This window comes from Orcinus orca, chromosome 15 (genome assembly GCF_937001465.1).
Source record: "Orcinus orca chromosome 15, mOrcOrc1.1, whole genome shotgun sequence".
Lineage (NCBI taxonomy): Eukaryota > Metazoa > Chordata > Mammalia > Artiodactyla > Delphinidae > Orcinus > Orcinus orca.
The window spans coordinates 9,429,393-9,447,420 of NC_064573.1; the positions used below are offsets into that span (position 1 = coordinate 9,429,393).

Below are 18,028 nucleotides of genomic sequence, written 5' to 3' on the forward strand. Positions count from 1 at the left end.
CTTCTTTAATGAGCGGTTCCTTCCACCTGTTTGTCCCATACCTTTCCATCTTTATACTGCCGGAGAAATTATTCCGATCAATAAAGCTGATTAGTCTTTTTTGTTTCCCCCTGATCTTTAGTGTCTGTGCTCCTGAAGTCAGTCTCACATTAATCCGGTATATTGATTTTGCATTTCTGACTGACAGCAACCTCAGCCAGGCTGCCTTACATTCTTCCCCTTCTCAGCCCTTGCTGTTCCTCAAGTGTGATCCATGACATCCCACAGCGTCACCCCGCCCGCCCCCGCTTCCCCCATCGTTTGTTATCAGGCCCAGAACCTCCTCTATCTTCCTCCCACTCCTAGCCCTGTTAGACTGGCCTTCTCCCCACAACCGAAGGGATAAGAGAAGCGGGACTCGGCCGGCAGGGAGCCGTCTTCAGACGCTCGCACTCCCAAATTTCCCCCTCCTCGGGCTCTATCCGTGCGGGAGCGCGAGGCCGCCACAGCAGCCGGAAACACACGCGCCCCGAGTCCCTTGGGTTCTGATCCCGGGGGCGATCGGCCCCTCCTCCGGCCCCGCCCCCTCATCCTTCCAGCCCCGCCCTCGACTCCCAGCCTGAGCCTCCTGTTGTCCCTCTCCCCCAGCCCCGAAGCCCCGAGGCCCCGCCCCTGATCCCGCCCCCGTCGTTCCCGCCCCGCCCCCGGCCCGCCTAGCCTTCTCTCGCCCTCCGTGGGCCGCGCGGCCGGAGCTGGCACCGAGGAGCGGCGGCCGCGGCGGCATCGCGTTCTGGACACGCCAGCGCCCCTCTGGACACGGCGTACACGAGCGCGCCCGGGGCGCGCGGATCTGCCTTCCGTGGTCCGGGGCTGCTCGGGGGGCGTCCGGCGTTCCCCGAGGGCGGGCGTGTCCGCGCGGCGCCGGCCGGGGCGCGAGCGCGGGGCCGCAGCCTGTTGCAGTGCGGGGGGGCGCCGGGCTGGGGGCGCCAGGAGCCCTGCGGGGGGCCGCGCGGCCCGGCTCCCAGCGCAGAGCAGTTTTCTCCAACTCTCCACTTCCGTCTCCTCCGGGCCCACCGCTGCCGGGAGACCCCGTCCGGACCTGCCAAGGTAAGCGTACTTGGCCCTTGAGGGGTCTCTTATCCCCAAACCACAGCCAGAGGTCGGGGGTGAGGAGCAGAGGATGGAGTTGGCATGTTCGTAGGAAGCGAATGAAAAAATGCAACAGGCTGAGCGGATCAGGGAACTCCTAGCGTTCATGTTTCCTGCAGCGAGGAGACTTGTCCAAGACTGAAACTTGGTTAGGTTCTTCAGAACCGAAGACGGGCAGCCGCGAAGCTGCTCCTTGAGTGTGGGTCTGAGCTCCCTCTGGTGGCTTCTTGTAAGGATGGAAAACCGGGCTACGGGAGAGAGACTGGTGCAGGACCGCTCGCTGTTCCTCGCTCCCACACACTGTCATGATTTCTCCTTCGAGAAAAGTGACTGCTCTTACTAGTTCCCCTGGCAAAGACACCTTCTGAGCCCTTGAACGTTAAACCCTCAACCGGAATCATAATGGTCCTTTAAACTTTTGCTTTTTGTCTCTGAGTCTTCTGTGATCAAAACAAGAATGACAGCAGGACTCATCTTCTGTTAACTGCATTTGAATAAAAACATTTTAAATGACTAAAGCAAGCCACAGTTAAAATAAATACTCTTAGGAAAGTTACATCTTGTAGCCGCTTGTCTTCTGCCACCATTGTTATCCTAATATATGCGTTGAAAAGTATAAGAAAAAAGAACCATTTGGTCTAACCTAGATTGTAGTTATTAACAGATCTCATTGTGATGCTAAAATTTCTATCAGGAGACGTTAGAACATTTAAATCTTCTGTTTATGTCCACTCCCAGCATACTTGTAGCCTCAGAGAATTTCTGTTTTGTTTTTCCCCCAGAAAGGAGTATGTCATGAAAAAGGAACAGAAAAGACACGTCACTGTTGGTGAAAGGGGAGTTTTCTTTCCCAGTTGGTGGTTACTTCATGATTGGAAGAGAAGTACCTAGGTGGCTGAAGAGATTAGATTTTCATAGCTGTACCGATGAAGCTGATAAAAGAAGATGGGAAAATGCTTTCTCTGGGTCATAATAGGCTGATGAGTAAGTAAGCCTGAAAAAAGATCTGAAATGAGGACAGGAATCTTGAGTGTTTTAAAACCAAGTAGGACTTTGAATACTTGTTGAGGATGTTTTTGCCCCAAAAATGGAGGAAGAAAAAATTCTCAAAGCAAAAAGTGTAAAAAGCTGAGAGGAGTAACAACCCAGTCAGCTCCAAGAATTGCAGTACTTTGTCAGCTTCTCTGAGCACACACAGGCAAAGGCATCAGACACGTATGATGATGGTTTCCTGCTCCAGGAATGACTTCTTAACGTGGATTTTGGAGTGCTTTTTCTTTTTTTTACAATGTGTGTTTTTTGACTCTTTGTGTTAGGTAGATTTATGTCAAGGAAGTAAATTGTGAATTCATGGTATTTTTGACTATCTCCACCCCTGTTCACTGTGTGATATTGGAAAATCAGAGGTTTTAACATTCCTTGAAGTTTTATTGGAAGCAACACTGCATCAGGCAAACACATCCACAGTGTAAGTTTTCTCTTTTTGGCAACTGTACTTGCTTTGAATGAGCCGAATGTCAGCTGGATTTCACAGCATATCCGATTTACAGTCTGTGTTTTATCAAGGCCTTAAATGTATGTTTTATACTCAGCAGATGGGAAACACATTGAGCACTGTGTTTGACATGTATGCCTAAGGAAAGGAGCTCCCCGATGGATCATGGCGTTAATGTTTACAGGACATTTCTTATTTTTACTGTTAGTGATGTTTGCTTTCTCTACTTTTGAAGAATCTGTGAGCAATTACTCTGACTGGGCAGTTTTCCCAGATGACATAGATCAGCTTAAGACACAGAAAGTGCAAGATTTCAGACCCAACCAAAAGCTGAAGAAAACTATGCTTCATCCACATTTATATTTTGATGCTGGAGAGATCCAAGCAATGAGGCAAAAGTCTCGCACAAGCCATTTGCATCTTTTTAGAGCTATCAGAAGTGCAGTGATGGTTATGCTGTCCAACCCAACATACTACCTACCTCCACCCAAGCATGCTGATTTTGCTGCCAAGTGGAATGAAATTTATGGTAACAATCTGCCCCCTTTAGCACTGTACTGTTTGTTATGCCCAGAAGACAAAGTTGCCTTTGAATTTGTTTTGGAATATATGGACAGGATGGTGGGCTACAAAGACTGGCTGGTGGAGAATGCACCAGGGGATGAGGTTCCAGTTGGCCATTCCTTAACAGGTTTTGCCACTGCCTTTGACTTTTTATATAACTTATTAGATGATCATCGAAGGCAAAAATACCTAGAAAAAATATGGGTTATTACTGAGGAAATGTATGAGTATTCCAAGGTCCGCTCATGGGGCAAACAACTTCTTCATAACCACCAAGCTACTAATATGATAGCGTTACTCACTGGGGCCTTGGTGACTGGGGTGGATAAAGGATCTAAAGTAAATCTATGGAAACAGGTTGTAGTAGATGTGATGGAAAAGATGATGTTTCTGTTGAATCATATTGTCGATGGTACTTTGGATGAAGGTGTTGCCTATGGAAGCTACACGGCTAAGTCAGTCACACAGTACGTTTTTCTGGCCCAGCGCCATTTTAATATCAACAACTTGGATAATAACTGGTTAAAAATGCACTTTTGGTTCTATTACGCCACCCTCTTGCCAGGCTTCCAAAGAACTGTGGGTATAGCAGATTCCAATTATAATTGGTTTTATGGTCCCGAGAGCCAGTTAGTTTTTTTGGATAAGTTCATCTTAAAGAACGGAGCTGGCAATTGGTTAGCTCAGCAAATCAGAAGGCACCGGCCTAAAGATGGACCGATGGTCCCCTCCACTGCCCAGAGATGGAGTACTCTTCACACTGAATACATCTGGTATGATCCCCAGCTCACCCCACGGCCTCCTGCGGAATATGGTACTGCAAAAATGCACACGTTCCCTAACTGGGGTGTTGTCACTTATGGGGCTGGGTTGCCAAACACACAGACCAATACCTTTGTGTCTTTTAAATCTGGGAAGCTAGGAGGGCGAGCTGTCTATGACATAGTTCACTTCCAGCCATACTCCTGGATTGATGGGTGGAGAAGCTTTAACCCAGGACATGAACATCCAGATCAGAACTCATTCACTTTTGCCCCCAATGGGCAGGTATTTGTTTCCGAAGCTCTCTATGGACCCAAGTTGAGCCACCTGAACAACGTACTGGTGTTTGCACCATCACCCACAAGCCAATGTAATAAGCCCTGGGAAGGCCAGCTGGGAGAATGTGCACAGTGGCTTAAGTGGACCGGCGAGGAGGTTGGTGATGCAGCGGGGGAAATCATTACTGCCTCTCAACATGGGGACATGGTATTTGTGAGTGGGGAAGCAGTGTCAGCTTATTCCTCAGCAATGAAGCTGAAAAGTGTGTATCGGGCTTTGCTTCTCTTAAACTCTCAGACTCTGCTAGTTGTTGATCATGTCGAGAGGCAAGAAGATTCCCCAATAAAATCTGTCAGTGCCTTCTTCCATAATCTGGATATTGATTTTAAGTACATCCCATATAGGTTCATGAACAGGTATAACGGCGCCATGATGGATGTGTGGGATGCACATTACAAAATGTTTTGGTTTGATCATCGTGGCAGTAGCCCCATTGCTAGTATACAGGAAGCAGAGCAAGCCGCTGAATTTAAGAAACGGTGGACTCAATTTGTTAATGTTACATTTCAGATGGAATCCACAATCACAAGAATCGTATATGTCTTTTATGGGCCATATGTCAATGTTTCCAGCTGCAGATTTATTGATAATTCCAATTCTGGACTTCAGATTTCTCTCAATGTCAATAATACTGAACACGTTGTTTCCATTGTAACTGACTACCACAACTTGAAAACAAGGTTCGATTACCTGGGATTTGGCGGCTTTGCCAGTGTGGCTGATCAGGTCCAAATAACCCGATTTGGTTTGGGCACTCAAGCCATAGTGAAGCCCGTAAGACGTGACAGAGTGATTTTTCCCTTTGGATTTAAATTTAATGTAGCAGTTGGGTTGATTCTGTGCGTCAGCTTGGTGATCTTAACTTTTCAGTGGCGGTTTTACCTTTCTTTTAGAAAGCTAATGCGGTGGATCCTCACCCTTGTTATTGCCTTGTGGTTCGTTGAGCTGGTGGATGTGTGGAGCACTTGCACTCAGCCCATCTGTGCAAAGTGGGCGAGGCCAGAGGCCGAAGCGAGCCCAAAGCCTTTGTCTCCCCAAGGGCACCGCATCGATCTTCCTGACATCGTCATTACCTCACTTCCTGGCTCAGGAGCTGAAATTCTCAAACAACTCTTCTTCAACAGCAGTGACTTTCTCTACATCAGGGTTCCCACAGCCTACATTGACATCCCTGAAACTGACTTTGAGATCGACTCCTTTGTGGATGCCTGTGAATGGAAGGCGTCGGATGTCCATGGTGTGCATTTCCGTTTACTCCGAGGCTGGTTGCAGTCCTTGGTCCAAGACACAAAACTCCATCTGCAAAACATCCATCTGCATGAACCCAGCAGGGGTAAACTGGCCCAATATTTTACCACGAATAAGGACAAAAAAAGGAAGTTGAAAAGGAGAGAGTCTTTGCCAGAACAAAGAAGCAGAATGAAAGGCGCCTTTGATAGAGACGCTGAATACATTCGGGCTCTGAGAAGACACCTGGTCCATTACCCCAGCGCGCGGCCCGTGCTCAGCCTGAACAGTGGGAGCTGGACCTTAAAGCTGCATTTCTTCCACGAAGTTTTAGGAGCTTCGATGAGGGCCTTGTACGTGGTGAGGGACCCTCGGGCGTGGATTTATTCGATGCTGTACAGTAGTAAACCAAGTCTTTACTCTTTGAAGAATATACCAGAGCACTTAGCTAAATTGTTTAAAATAGAGGGAGGTAAAGGCAAATGTAACTTAAATTCGGGCTATGCTTCCGAGTATGAATCATTGAGGAAAGAATTATCAAAATCCAAGCCACACGCAGTGTCTCTGCTGGCTCACGTGTGGCTAGCAAACACTGCAGCAGCCTTGAGGATAAACACAGACCTGCTGCCTACCAGCTACCAGATGATCAAGTTTGAAGATATTGTGCATTTTCCTCAGAAAACCACTGAAAGGATTTTTGCCTTTCTTGGAATTCCTTTGTCTCCTGCTAGTTTAAACCAAATATTGTTTGCCACCTCCACGAACCTTTTCTATCTTCCCTATGAAGGGGAAATATCACCAACTAATACGAATGTTTGGAAACAGAACTTGCCTAGAGATGAAATTAAACTGATTGAAAACATCTGCTGGACACTGATGGATCGTCTAGGATATCCAAAGTTTATGGACTAAATGCTGCAGGTCAGCAGAAATTTGCACTAATAATTTCCAACCCAGTTTGTGGATATGAATTAGAAGAGTTTGTATATTCTTGTACTGTGTGTGTGTATGTATGTGTATGTGTGTGTGTGTGTGTGTGTGTGGAGTGAGTGATCAGCTTGCTCCTTGCACAGAGAGATTGTTTAAAATAAGCAACCTGTTTGGCCTATAGCAGGATTCATTTTCATGTCACCACTTTTCCTTGCCTTTGTTTCTGAATTTTTTTCTGCTAAAATGTTTTCTGCTGCAGAGGTGTAGATGAAGTTATATTACAGTGGTCAGGGGAGATAGGAATATTTTAAAGGTTTTTGTCTTAACTCTCTCCTTCATCTGTAACTGTGCTGATCTATCTCGAACCTCACACACTGCTAAAGGCCTTGCAGTTGCTGCTATACCCAAGCGTCTGTTGCTTTCAAGATGGACTGCAAAAGTTCCTTATCGTTTTCAGAAGGTGTCCTAATGCATTTATCTTGAATGCACACACACACACACACACACACACACACACACACATACATCCTTTTACTGTGTATAATGTTCACTGATATCACTGGGGAAATGGAGAAAACTCCTATCAGAATTATAGGATCCCTTCTGGAAAATATAGATGGAAATACAGAATGGATTTTTTTTTCTTTTTTTTTTGAGATCAGAAACAATGACCTGAAAATCCTCAAAGTTTTTTATTTAGAAGTAATGAAGAATCAGTCTTGGAACGGTGGCTGCCAAGGACCGGTATGGTATTTTAGACCTGCTTGTCTTTTTAAAACGCTCTCTTTCTTGCTCCCTTGAAGCTGTAGCTGTTCACCATCACCACTCCCACCCTTTTCTTTCTGTTGCTGTCACGCAAAACAGTCAGTAGTTACTAATGGCTAAACTCCCACTATTTGTGGGAATTTTTTTTTTTTTTTCTGTCCTGATGATTCGTTTTGCATCAAAGCCTGACATAGCCTTAGAATCAGATTTCTCCTTGTGGAATTATCACTGTATGACTCAAAGAAAGCAGTGCCACTGCTGCCAGTGTTTTTTTAGACTGGAAACAGAATTGGAAAACTGCCTGACTTATCTTGCATCCCTTTGAATGAGTCCACAGACTGCCAGTGTCGGCAAAAGTTGAAGGCGAATGGGAGATGATGTCAGAGGCATCTGTTTCCTTTACCATCTGCATCTTATTATAAATATAGTCGTCATAAAGTATGGTTCATCTTATTTTGGTAGGCTCTGAAATCAAAATGCTATGCCATTAGAAGCCAGAGGAGTAATTACAAGGTATTGGATGAAAACTATTAGGCAGTGTGGAGACCTGATGAAAATCTCTGTACAGACTGCAGCCTTCCTAATGCTTCAGACTGTAGTTTCCACACGCCCTCCCCGTCGCCCATGCTCTAACACTTGGGAGTCTGTCATTCTGACCTAGGTAAAAGTGGTTCTTTCTCAGTAGTTTGTTATTATGTCAAAATGTGCCTCCAGGGTGATAAAGCTGTGGATATGTTACATTCCAGCTAAAGCTAACTGGGCTGTCATTTTTCTTCCATTACAGCGTGAAAGCAGACTGACCACTCCCGCCCCCCAACCCCATCTGCTTCCTCTCGTAGCTTTCCCTGCTTTCTCTTTACAGTGTCAAAATGAATGAAAATCCTATTAATACAGGTTGAGAGGGCAACTGAAGACCTGAATCCACACTATTATTCTCAAGGAAGATTATTCGTCCTATCTCAGGGTTATCAACAAGCATGTAACATTTCTACATGGATGATAACACTGTTTCCATTATTGGTCAGAGTCTCGGTGTTTGTTTTCAATTCCCAGGATGTGTGATCTTAAATCAGATCAAATAAAAAGGCTCTGGGTTGCAGGTAATATTAGGCCTGATCAAGGTAAGAATTACAAACGTGTGCAAGTAACAGCAGAGAAGACAGAAACTGTACCACTGCCTTTCCTTTAACTTTGTACAGAAACATGCCCACAGGCAGAAGAGAGCCAGGGTGAGTATATGGAGCAGCTTGGGGGGGAGAAAATGGAAAAGAAAGAGCAGTTCTGTGAATGGATACGGGAACAATATGGGAAGATCTTATGTATAGCTAAAGAAAGGAACACATTTAAGATGATCTTCACAGTGTATCTTAACTTTTACAACACAGCAAGGTCAAGGTGAATTTCCTTGTCCACTCATCCACTCCCACCCCAAGGGAAACTTAGCTGGAGGAGAAGACTTCTATTCACAGGTTCTATTTCTGAGCAATGTTTTACACGGGTGAGGGACGGCCCAGCCGTTGCATATGCATCCATTTGTTCATGCTTGGGAGCCCCTGCCTTATAATCTCAATTATAATCTCAGAACGTCTAAGTCCTACATTCCTAGGGTGTTATCCTGGGAAGAAGTGTGAATAGACTCTACACTTATTTTCATTCTGATCGTCTTGAAAATAATTAAAACAACGATTATCACTGTGTGACACTTCCAAAGGAAACACTTTAAAAAATGTCTTTTCCATAAAATCAATTCCTTTCCTCATTAACTTCCCCAAACTTAGGCCCAACTGGAATTAAAGCTTCTATTAAGATAATATCATTGAAATGTTGAAATTTTGAAAGAATGTGTCCGTTTTGCTGACAAAAGTAACATAAATATAGTGGTAATGTTGATCTAGTTTTCAAAAGTTTGAAATAATGCAAATTACTCACTTAGGATGAAATAGGCCATATCCAGAGATGAATTTACTGTAATGTCAATTCCAGAAAGGAAGGAAATGGGAGAATCTGTTCAGGAGAAAGAAGATAAATCTATGATTATACTTAAATTTAATCTTTAGAAACTCAGAAAGGCATGAGTTTTAGGCAGGTGGCACAACAACTCATACACACTCAGCCTAAACCCGCAATATTAGACATTTGATTGGCTGGCGCTTTGGACAAACAGAAGACTTAGCACTGTAAGTGGCCTGGCAAGAATGGGATCATTATTTATGTCCAGTACCCAGCCATGGCATGGGATCTGGCACAAATATCTTCATATTTGAAGAAAAACCTCTCTCCACACACACACTAGTTATGTTTCATTTTCTTTCCCTTTTGTGGAAACGCCACCCCTTCTGTCTGCCACTGACTTTTGATTGGTGTCATTTATCAGCAGAGTTTGGTGCATCATAGATCCTAGACGTTCTTGATATAAAGTCTATCACATTCAGTTACCTATAAGTAAACATTAACAGTGGTTTTAGAATCTGTTTGATTGACTTAACTCTGATCATAATTACAAAAAATCACTAATTTAGCAAAAAATGTGAATAGAAGGCAGTATGTTATAACACCACTTACAGAGGTAAGGGAGCCTAATCTAAGACAGATCAAGGAATTTAATATGCGGGCTGCCTACTGCTTATTTAAATGCAAACCAAAGTATGTCAAAATAGCTGCTAAGGCAGTGTTTTCAGTACTTGACTAATATCTCTATTTCCCTTCACGTTGGCAGAAAAATCCAAATAATATTTTAAGAACTAAACTGAATTTTTTTTTTTTTGCACAAAGGATGGTAGGAACATCAAACAGTAGATTCTCACATTCTCTAGTTAACTTGTAGCTGCTTTAGCTATAATTTACATGAGCTTGTGTTTAGTCCAAGTAACATGTTTAATTCTATTTCCAAAGATAGGTTCGGCTAAGCCTTCCACACCATGGGGGTTTTGCTTTTGTTTTTGATTTTCGTTTTTCTTTCACACCTGTCCAGTTATGCAGCAAAGAAAACCTGTACTGAAGATCATTTATGAAGTTTATTCAAGCTATATGTATAACACAACTCCTCTATTAATAAACAAATAAAAAGCTAAAAGCAACTTGGCTATGGTTGGGATAATTTGTAACAGCCCTTTTCTTTAGGACTTTGGGTAATTGTGTTAGGATTTTGTACGGAGCTGAGTTGGAAAATGCAGTCCCACAATTTCGGCCACTAGCACCCTTAGTGATGGGTGAGCCATGCCTCTACTCCCTTATCTTAATTCCAAGTCCTGTCTTTGACTTGCCCTCAGTCCATTTCACTCTTCTATGTACATCATCCCAACTTACTAAGTGGCAAGAACATCCCGTACTATGCACCTGTGCTCCACATTTGCCCCTTCTGCCACTGGTGGGGTATCTATTCAAGCAGGAGATCTCTAAAAGGAAGGTACCTGCAGGCCCCTTGAGATATTCTAGTAGGTGGTGCACAGGGTTGGCAGAGTGAAGACTTTTTTTTTTTTTTAAGAAAGATAAGGATCTATCATGAATTAGTCTCTTAGTATGTGCTGCACAGAACTGTAAGGTTTTCATGTATATCATTACAATCTTCACAACAACTCACTGGTATTCATTTTACAGATTAATCTGAAGCCCATATTCTCTCTCTAGGGAATATGTTTTTGTGAAGGAATTTGGAGCAGGTTTACAATTCTGTTATCAATTCACTTATTCACAGTAATTTTGGGGTATCTACTGTCAAGATATTGATTAGCATGAGGGGAGAACACAAAAACTGGTTGACTCTGACCCTGCCCCAAAGAACTGATGGTTTCTCCAGAATTCATCAAGAAGAGAAGGAGAGGAAGGGCATGCCAGGTAGCCATTACCACCCGAGGAAAGGCACCGCAAAGTGTTATCTACTCTGTAGTAGACAGGATTTATCTCTGAAAAAGTGGTTACGAGGAAAGGGAGTAGTTATGGAGTTTCAGTAAATTTGGACAGAGGTCACCACCTGTGCTTTTCCTCATTAGGTTTGACTCTATAGTTGTCACAGGATGTCCCATCAACGAGTAGCCCTTGCAAAAGAGAAGCGCAAACAGAACAAAACCGCTGACACTTGCTCTTTCCCAATTCCCCCACCCCCTCACTTAACTACCCCAGCACATTTATCACAAAGAAATGTGGTCCATAATTGAATATCAAGGGATGCCCTGAAGAGAAAAGGATGTGTGAGTGCGGTCTGACTGGGCTGCATGCAGATCACTGCTAGTAATAACACTACGAAGGAGGATACCTCAGTGTATTTCATCCAGGCTCCATTTGGCCAGTAGCATCTCTTTTCCCTTCCCTCCCCTCTCAGCACCTCCAGATTCACATTACCAGGCACAGCTAACCGATCCTGAGAATGCAGCAGTGAACAAAACCTATGGAGCTGACAGTCAATCAAATATATTTTAAAAGAATTCGTTTTGGGAAAAAAATCCCACCTGTTCTGTTCCCTACCATGTAAATAATACCAAAAAGGAAGGAAGGGAAGGAGGGAGGGAAGGAAAGAAGGAACAAAGGAGCAAAGAATGGAAGGAAGGAACTCTGAACCTAAATTTGAACACAAAGTAAGGTGCACAAGGAGAATCATTCCTATAACAATTGTGTTCATTATGGTATGAACTATTTAAGAATCTCTTTGAAACCTTATTATAGCTAAAACTTGAGAAAAAAAGGATAAATTGTAATCTGAGCAAATCTTTTCTACAGTACATTGCAATTGCTCTTTCTGTTTTATTTCTTTAAACTACTTCTGTATTGCTGTGACTCTTGAGATGAAATGTTTCTTTCAAGTGTCTTAACACTGATGAATTCCACCTATAAGTGTCTCAGGTTTTCCAACGTCCTAGATAATGTGGTGTTTTCCCATATATTGTCTTCCTCTCTATTTCCAAACATGGGTATATACCTTGCTCCTAATGATTTAAGGAAGCAAACGTTCACGCACATGTGACACCCATGATGCTCTCCATTTCTTCTTTTGGAAGTTAATTCAGCTCCCATCACTGTCACTTTTCTCATTTAGTAAATGAACAACATAAAATTTCTAATCTCTGCATTAAAATCTGACATCCTTCTATGAACAACGCTGAAGGCACTTCTTACCTTATTCATTGCATAATGCAAATGATGCTCCCAACCTTTGTTATACTACAGTGAAATATTACTGCCCAATTTTATTAGTATTTATTATTTTAATTATGTATTCAGTTATTCCATTGCTTGTTTCAAAAGATTAATTTTGTTGTAGATTTGTTTAAAGTTCTTGGGATTTTAAAATAAGAACACAGTACAACCAAGAAGTGATGAAACTGCTTCCATAAAATACCCATGAAAAGACAACTGCATATAAATAATGCAGTTAATAAAAGTTAACCCTACACAAACAAAATAGGTGATTTTTGCTCTTCATTTTTACTCCAGACATTAACGTGGGTGCCCTGGCTAATTCAGTGCTAACTAGAGCACAGCACGCTTGCGGTGGGCTTTCGTGCGCCAAGGAACTCGTGTTATTTCTCTCGAGATTTACCAAAATGAAATGTACATATATTCAGTTATACTTTATCTTTCACCCCACATTAATTATAAAACTCTCAAAACTCCCATTATTGAACGCATGAGTAAAAAGGTATTTGCTTGTATCCACACATAAGAACTTGGCAGGATTCCATTATGATAGGAGGTGGAAGGTTTTCTGTGTATAAACAACAGATTGCACTGGTGGGTTTTTCACAAGGTTTGTTTGCATCTTTCTCCCATTTCCTTGATTAATTTGAAGAGGGAGATTTCTATTAAAAATGTTATATTCACAACACTTTTATATATTATATGAACTTTGAAATTAGATAAAACTGAATACAAATCCCTAGGTCAGTAAATAATGACCAGCTGTGACGTGTTGGGCAATTTTCTTAATTTTAAATCTCCATTTCCCCAATAAAACTCCCCCAGAGTTGATATAAGGATTAAATAAAATCACACGTGAAAATTAATAGAAGATACGTGTTTCCTCTTTGTGATCATCTCCAATTCATTATATATCAAACCCATATGTAATGTGATGCACCATTTTCCCAGTAAGAAAATATAAAAATGTTTCCAGAGAATTTGAGCATACATAGTATGTAGACCAAATAGACACCTATTTTAGTATTCCATATATCAGCTGAGTTGCACAAACATGTAAAATCACACTTATGCAATTCATATATTAATTTGGAAATAGTGCTTTTTTCATGTTCACGTTTTAAGAGAAAAATTTATTCAAATTTTCATGTACTTCAATGTCTTCATTATTTCTAGAGTATGGTTTGAGTTCTTCCAGAGAATATCGTATTTCCTTCTGAGTTTTATTGAGATAGAGACTTTTTTTTTTTTTTTTTTTTTTTTTGCGGTACGCGGGCCTCTCACTGTTGTGGCCTCTCCCGTTGCGGAGCACAGGCTCCGGACGCGCAGGCTCAGCGGCGTGGCTCACAGGCCCAGCCGCTCCGCGGCGTGTGGGATCTTCCCGGACCGGGGCACGAACCCGTGTCCCCTGCATCGGCAGGCGGACTCTCAACCACTGCACCACCTGGGAAGCCCGAGATAGAGACTTTTTTGAATTTAAGTATGATGCTATTACTTGAAATTTTATTTCATGTTACAAGTGCCATTTGTATAACAATCATAATTTTATGTTCATAACTTCAGTAGATAATTATGATCTTATAGATTGTAATCACTGTATTTTTATTTTAATTTTTCCACTTATTTATTATGAAATATGCATAAAAGCTGGGGGTGTCTAAGACTATGTGTGAACATGACATTTACTCCACTGGCTATGATGGAATAAGTGCAGACCAATCTGAGGTAGCATATCCAAATTACACATATCATGATTATATACCTTAACACCATACATAACAAATGATTTTATCAATATAAAATTATCTCATCTTTATAGAATATTATTTTCTTTTAATTCATGTGTCATTCACACATATTCTTTGGGTTGGGGTAAAATTCTACGGTCCTTTATATTCTGCTTGGTGCTTTGTAAGTCTGGATGCTTTCTCTTTTCCATGCCTGTAGATAACAACTGAGCAGCAAACTCCACAGCCTCCAGCCAGAAACTCAGCCTTCCAGCAAGGAGTGCAAGAGAGCATGCACCTCTGCATTGGGACCAGGTGCCACAGATCTATGATAGTAGGGTTCATACCACTGAAGAGAGAAATTCCTTTTCTTTCTTTCATTGGTTTTCCTTGGATATTGCTGTCCACATCCCTGCTGAGGTTCACTGTATGCAAATTAGAAGACACTATTTTGCTGATTCTTGCATATGCCAGCTCTACTGCCCCCTACTTATCAAACTGTAGGTATTATGGATAAGCAAGATAAGTTATGCCAATATGTTGACACTGAAAAGATGTGCTGACCCTATCAGAAGCCCCCCTCTATGATATTGATAAGTAACTGTGGCCAGAGCTGGGGCTTAGAGTCAGAATTCCTATACTCACACACTCTATAATATGGTACAAAGCATATATATCTGACCTTCCATTACCGTATTCTCCTGCTCTCACCAGCGATCCCAGAGGTAACGTCTATCCTGGATTTTGTGTTTACCATCCCCTTGCTCTTCTTTATAGCTCCACCACATATGTCTCTATCCTTATCAACATATTGTATATTTTTGCATGTTTGTATACTTTACGTAAACAGTAACATATTGCATATATTCTTGTGCAACTTGCTTTTCTTTGCTCAAAATTTTATCTAATGCATGTTGATGTTTGTAGGTGGAGATCACTTATTTTCATCGTGGTAGGTTCCAATATATGCTATTATCTGAAATACCATACTTTATGTATCTTTCATCTTGTTGGATTTTGGGAATATTTTTAATTTTTGCAATTTCAAACATTATATATAAAACTGTTTATAGATGCTGTATAATGCACACATACAAGAATTTTGTCATTGTGTTTTGTTTGTACCCAGAACCTTCCCACCCAGCCGCACTACAGCCTAGTATATATATTGAGGGCTCAAAGCACATCCTCAACTATTCTTGGTACCAAATTATTATTTTTACAGATTGTTTGTACAAATCGACACTCTAGCCATTGTAGAAAAGTTTGTGTTGCTCCAAAATTTCTCCTGTACTTGACATTTTCATACTTTTAGATGTTTTTCTGTCTAGTGGGGTAAAAGAATGTTACATTTCTTTTTTTTTTGAAGTTCTGTTAATAACATGGCACACACATGCAGCATGCGCACTCATGCGCACACGTGCACACACACACAGTAGTCCTTACTTTTTCCATTTGTGTTTCTTCTTTTGTGAAATGGAATCCATGTTCATGTCTTTTATACATTTTTCCATTGCATTCTTTTTTTTCTCATTGATTCATTGACATTTATAGTATATTAATAATACTAATCCTTTTTTGGTTATACTCCTGAATAACTTCTTGGTTTATATTTTCATGATCTTTCTACTAGGACTTTTGTGATATATTTTGACACGCAGGTGTTCTTAATTTGAATGTAAACAAATATGTGTTTTTCTTTATTACTTGTACTTTTTTGCATCTTATTAAATAATCTTTCTTAAGGTCTTGGCACTGAAGATGTTCTCCTCTATCTTCTTCCAAGCATTTTAATTTTCTCATCATCATCTATTGCCGCAAAACAATATTACCACGAATGTAATGGCTTAGAACAGCACATGTTCATCATCTCACAATTTCTGTGGGTCAGGAATCCAGGCGTGGCTGAACTGCGTCCTCTGCTCTTATATGTGGCTGCAGTGAAGTAGCTGGGTCTGGGATCTCCTCTGAGAAGCATCCACTTCCAAGCTCACGTGGTTGTTGGCAAGATGTAGTTCTTTGTGGGTTGCTGGACTAAAAGCCTCAGTTCTTTTCTGGCTGTTGGCTGGAGACCCTGAGTCACTTGCCATGTGAGCTTCTCCATTGGCAGGTAACTTCATAAAAGCCAAGATGAGAGAATCAATAGAGAAACTGCTAACACATTACCATAATCATGGAAGTGACACCCAGTCAACTTCGGTGAGAAGCAAGTCAGAGGTCCCCCTACGCCCACACCCAAAGGAAAGGGACTTCACGAGGGCATGAATCCCAGGAGATGGAAGAACGGGCTTATTTTAGAGTGTCCCTGCCACAGATTTTGTCTTTTATATTTAAATATTTAATCTGCTTTATATTGTTATGTCTATTCTGAGATTTTTTTCTCTGTATAAATAACCTGCTGTCCTAGACTGAAGAGATTCAGTACCTTTTCTTTTCCACTAATCTTCAATGCCGTCTTCCCTACGTATCAGGTCCTTATATTTTGTGTGAGCTGATTTCTCAGTTCTCTACTGTATTCTTCTGGCAAATTTGATTACCCAGTGACAACACCGCACTATCTTAATTACTATAGTCATTTTGTTAGCCTTGAAATCTGGCAAGGCTTTTTCCTTTCTTTTTCTTCATTTCTTTAGGCTTTGTTCTTCTATGTGCATTTTAGAATTAGTTTGCGTAGTCCCCCAAAGCAAGCAACAATACATGTTAATGGTAAATGCATTACATCAATTGTGGGAGAATCGACCTCTTTACATTAATCCCCGTTCATCAGCATGGTATATCTCTCCTTTTATACAATATTTCTTAATCCTTTGATAGATTTAAGTATGAGCACTTTATATATTGTTATTACAGTGGATATTTATTTTTAATTATATGTTCTAACTGATGATAGTATATAGAAAATACGATTGATTTTTGTGTATTTATATTGTATCAGGGAACTTATAAATCCTCTTACTAATTTAATAATTTACCTGTAAATTTTTTCAAAATACTTATACAGATGCTTTTATAATCTTCAAGTAATGAGAATATATTTCCTTCCTTTTAATCTTATAACTTTCTAATGTTCTTACTGGATTTGTTAGGACATCCTGTTAAATACTGAGTGAGTCTGGTAATGTGAATATTCTTGTACTGTTCCTAATGTGAATGGAGTGCTTCTACATTTCACCACTGAGCAAATGAATGGATGCCGTGTGTATTTCAAAGACTCACTTTATCAGGACGTTGTATTCCCTTGTACTCCCAGTTGATAAGTGACTTTTTATCATCAAAGCATGATGAGATTTATTCAATGCTTTTGCTGCATTTATTGTGATAATCATGTTTCTTTGCCTTTATCTGTTAAGGTAGTGTATTTTGTGAAATTTTTTTTCTTTTGAGATTAAACCAAACTTGGCTTGCTGTGATAAAACCAGCCTGGGAATGATTCATTAAATTTATATTTGTTGCTGGATTGAGTTTGCTAATAATTAATTTAAGATGTTTATATCAACATTTGTAATTGTGATTTTTCTCATAATAAACTCGTCTAATTTTGAAGTCAACATACTTGTCACATAAAGTAAGTTGAGGATGTTCTATTTTTATATTTTATAGGTGAGTTTGCATAGGATTGAAAATGATCTAATACAAGAATGTTTGTTAAAACTCATTTGTAAATCATCTGAGCATTCTGTTTTCTTTGTGGGAACATTTTAACTAAATATAAGATTTTACTTGGTGGTTATAGGCTTATATTACTTACCTCATGTATTTATTTTGAAGCCTATTTTGGCAAGTTATGTTATTAAAGAATTTGTCCTTTTTTTTTTATTTTTTCACATTTATTGACCTAAATTTGCTCAAAATGCATTCTGTTGCCTCTAAATATTCATCCCCTACACATGTTTTTTCCATCCCTAATACTGAGTATGTGTGCCTTATTTCTTTCTGTTCCTGGTGGGTTTTGGCTGGTAGA

At 40.9% G+C, this 18,028-nt stretch overlaps 1 protein-coding gene across 2 annotated transcripts; it reads left to right on the forward strand.

Moving 5' to 3' along the window:
* Positions 1-701: 701 nt before the first annotated feature.
* DSEL (dermatan sulfate epimerase like) lies at positions 702-17,733 on the forward strand. 2 transcript variants are annotated; one of them, XR_007471693.1, is made up of 3 exons: positions 702-1,086; positions 1,911-13,820; positions 14,288-17,733. XR_007471693.1 is itself a non-coding variant. In XM_004268076.4 (3 exons), the coding sequence occupies exon 2, from the start codon at positions 2,789-2,791 to the stop codon at positions 6,425-6,427; it is 3,639 nt and encodes a 1,212-aa protein (XP_004268124.1). In that variant the 5' UTR covers positions 702-1,086; positions 1,911-2,788; the 3' UTR covers positions 6,428-6,436; positions 14,288-17,733. The 2 variants fall into 2 exon arrangements, 1 of the variants encoding a protein (XP_004268124.1); XM_004268076.4 differs by having other exon boundaries at positions 1,911-6,436.
* The last annotated feature ends 295 nt before the right edge of the window (positions 17,734-18,028 follow it).

Bases quoted from the DNA above. Each gene is read 5' to 3' on its own strand.
- DSEL (XM_004268076.4), top strand. From the start codon at position 2,789: ATGGCGTTAATGTTTACAGGACATTTCTTATTTTTACTGTTAGTGATG.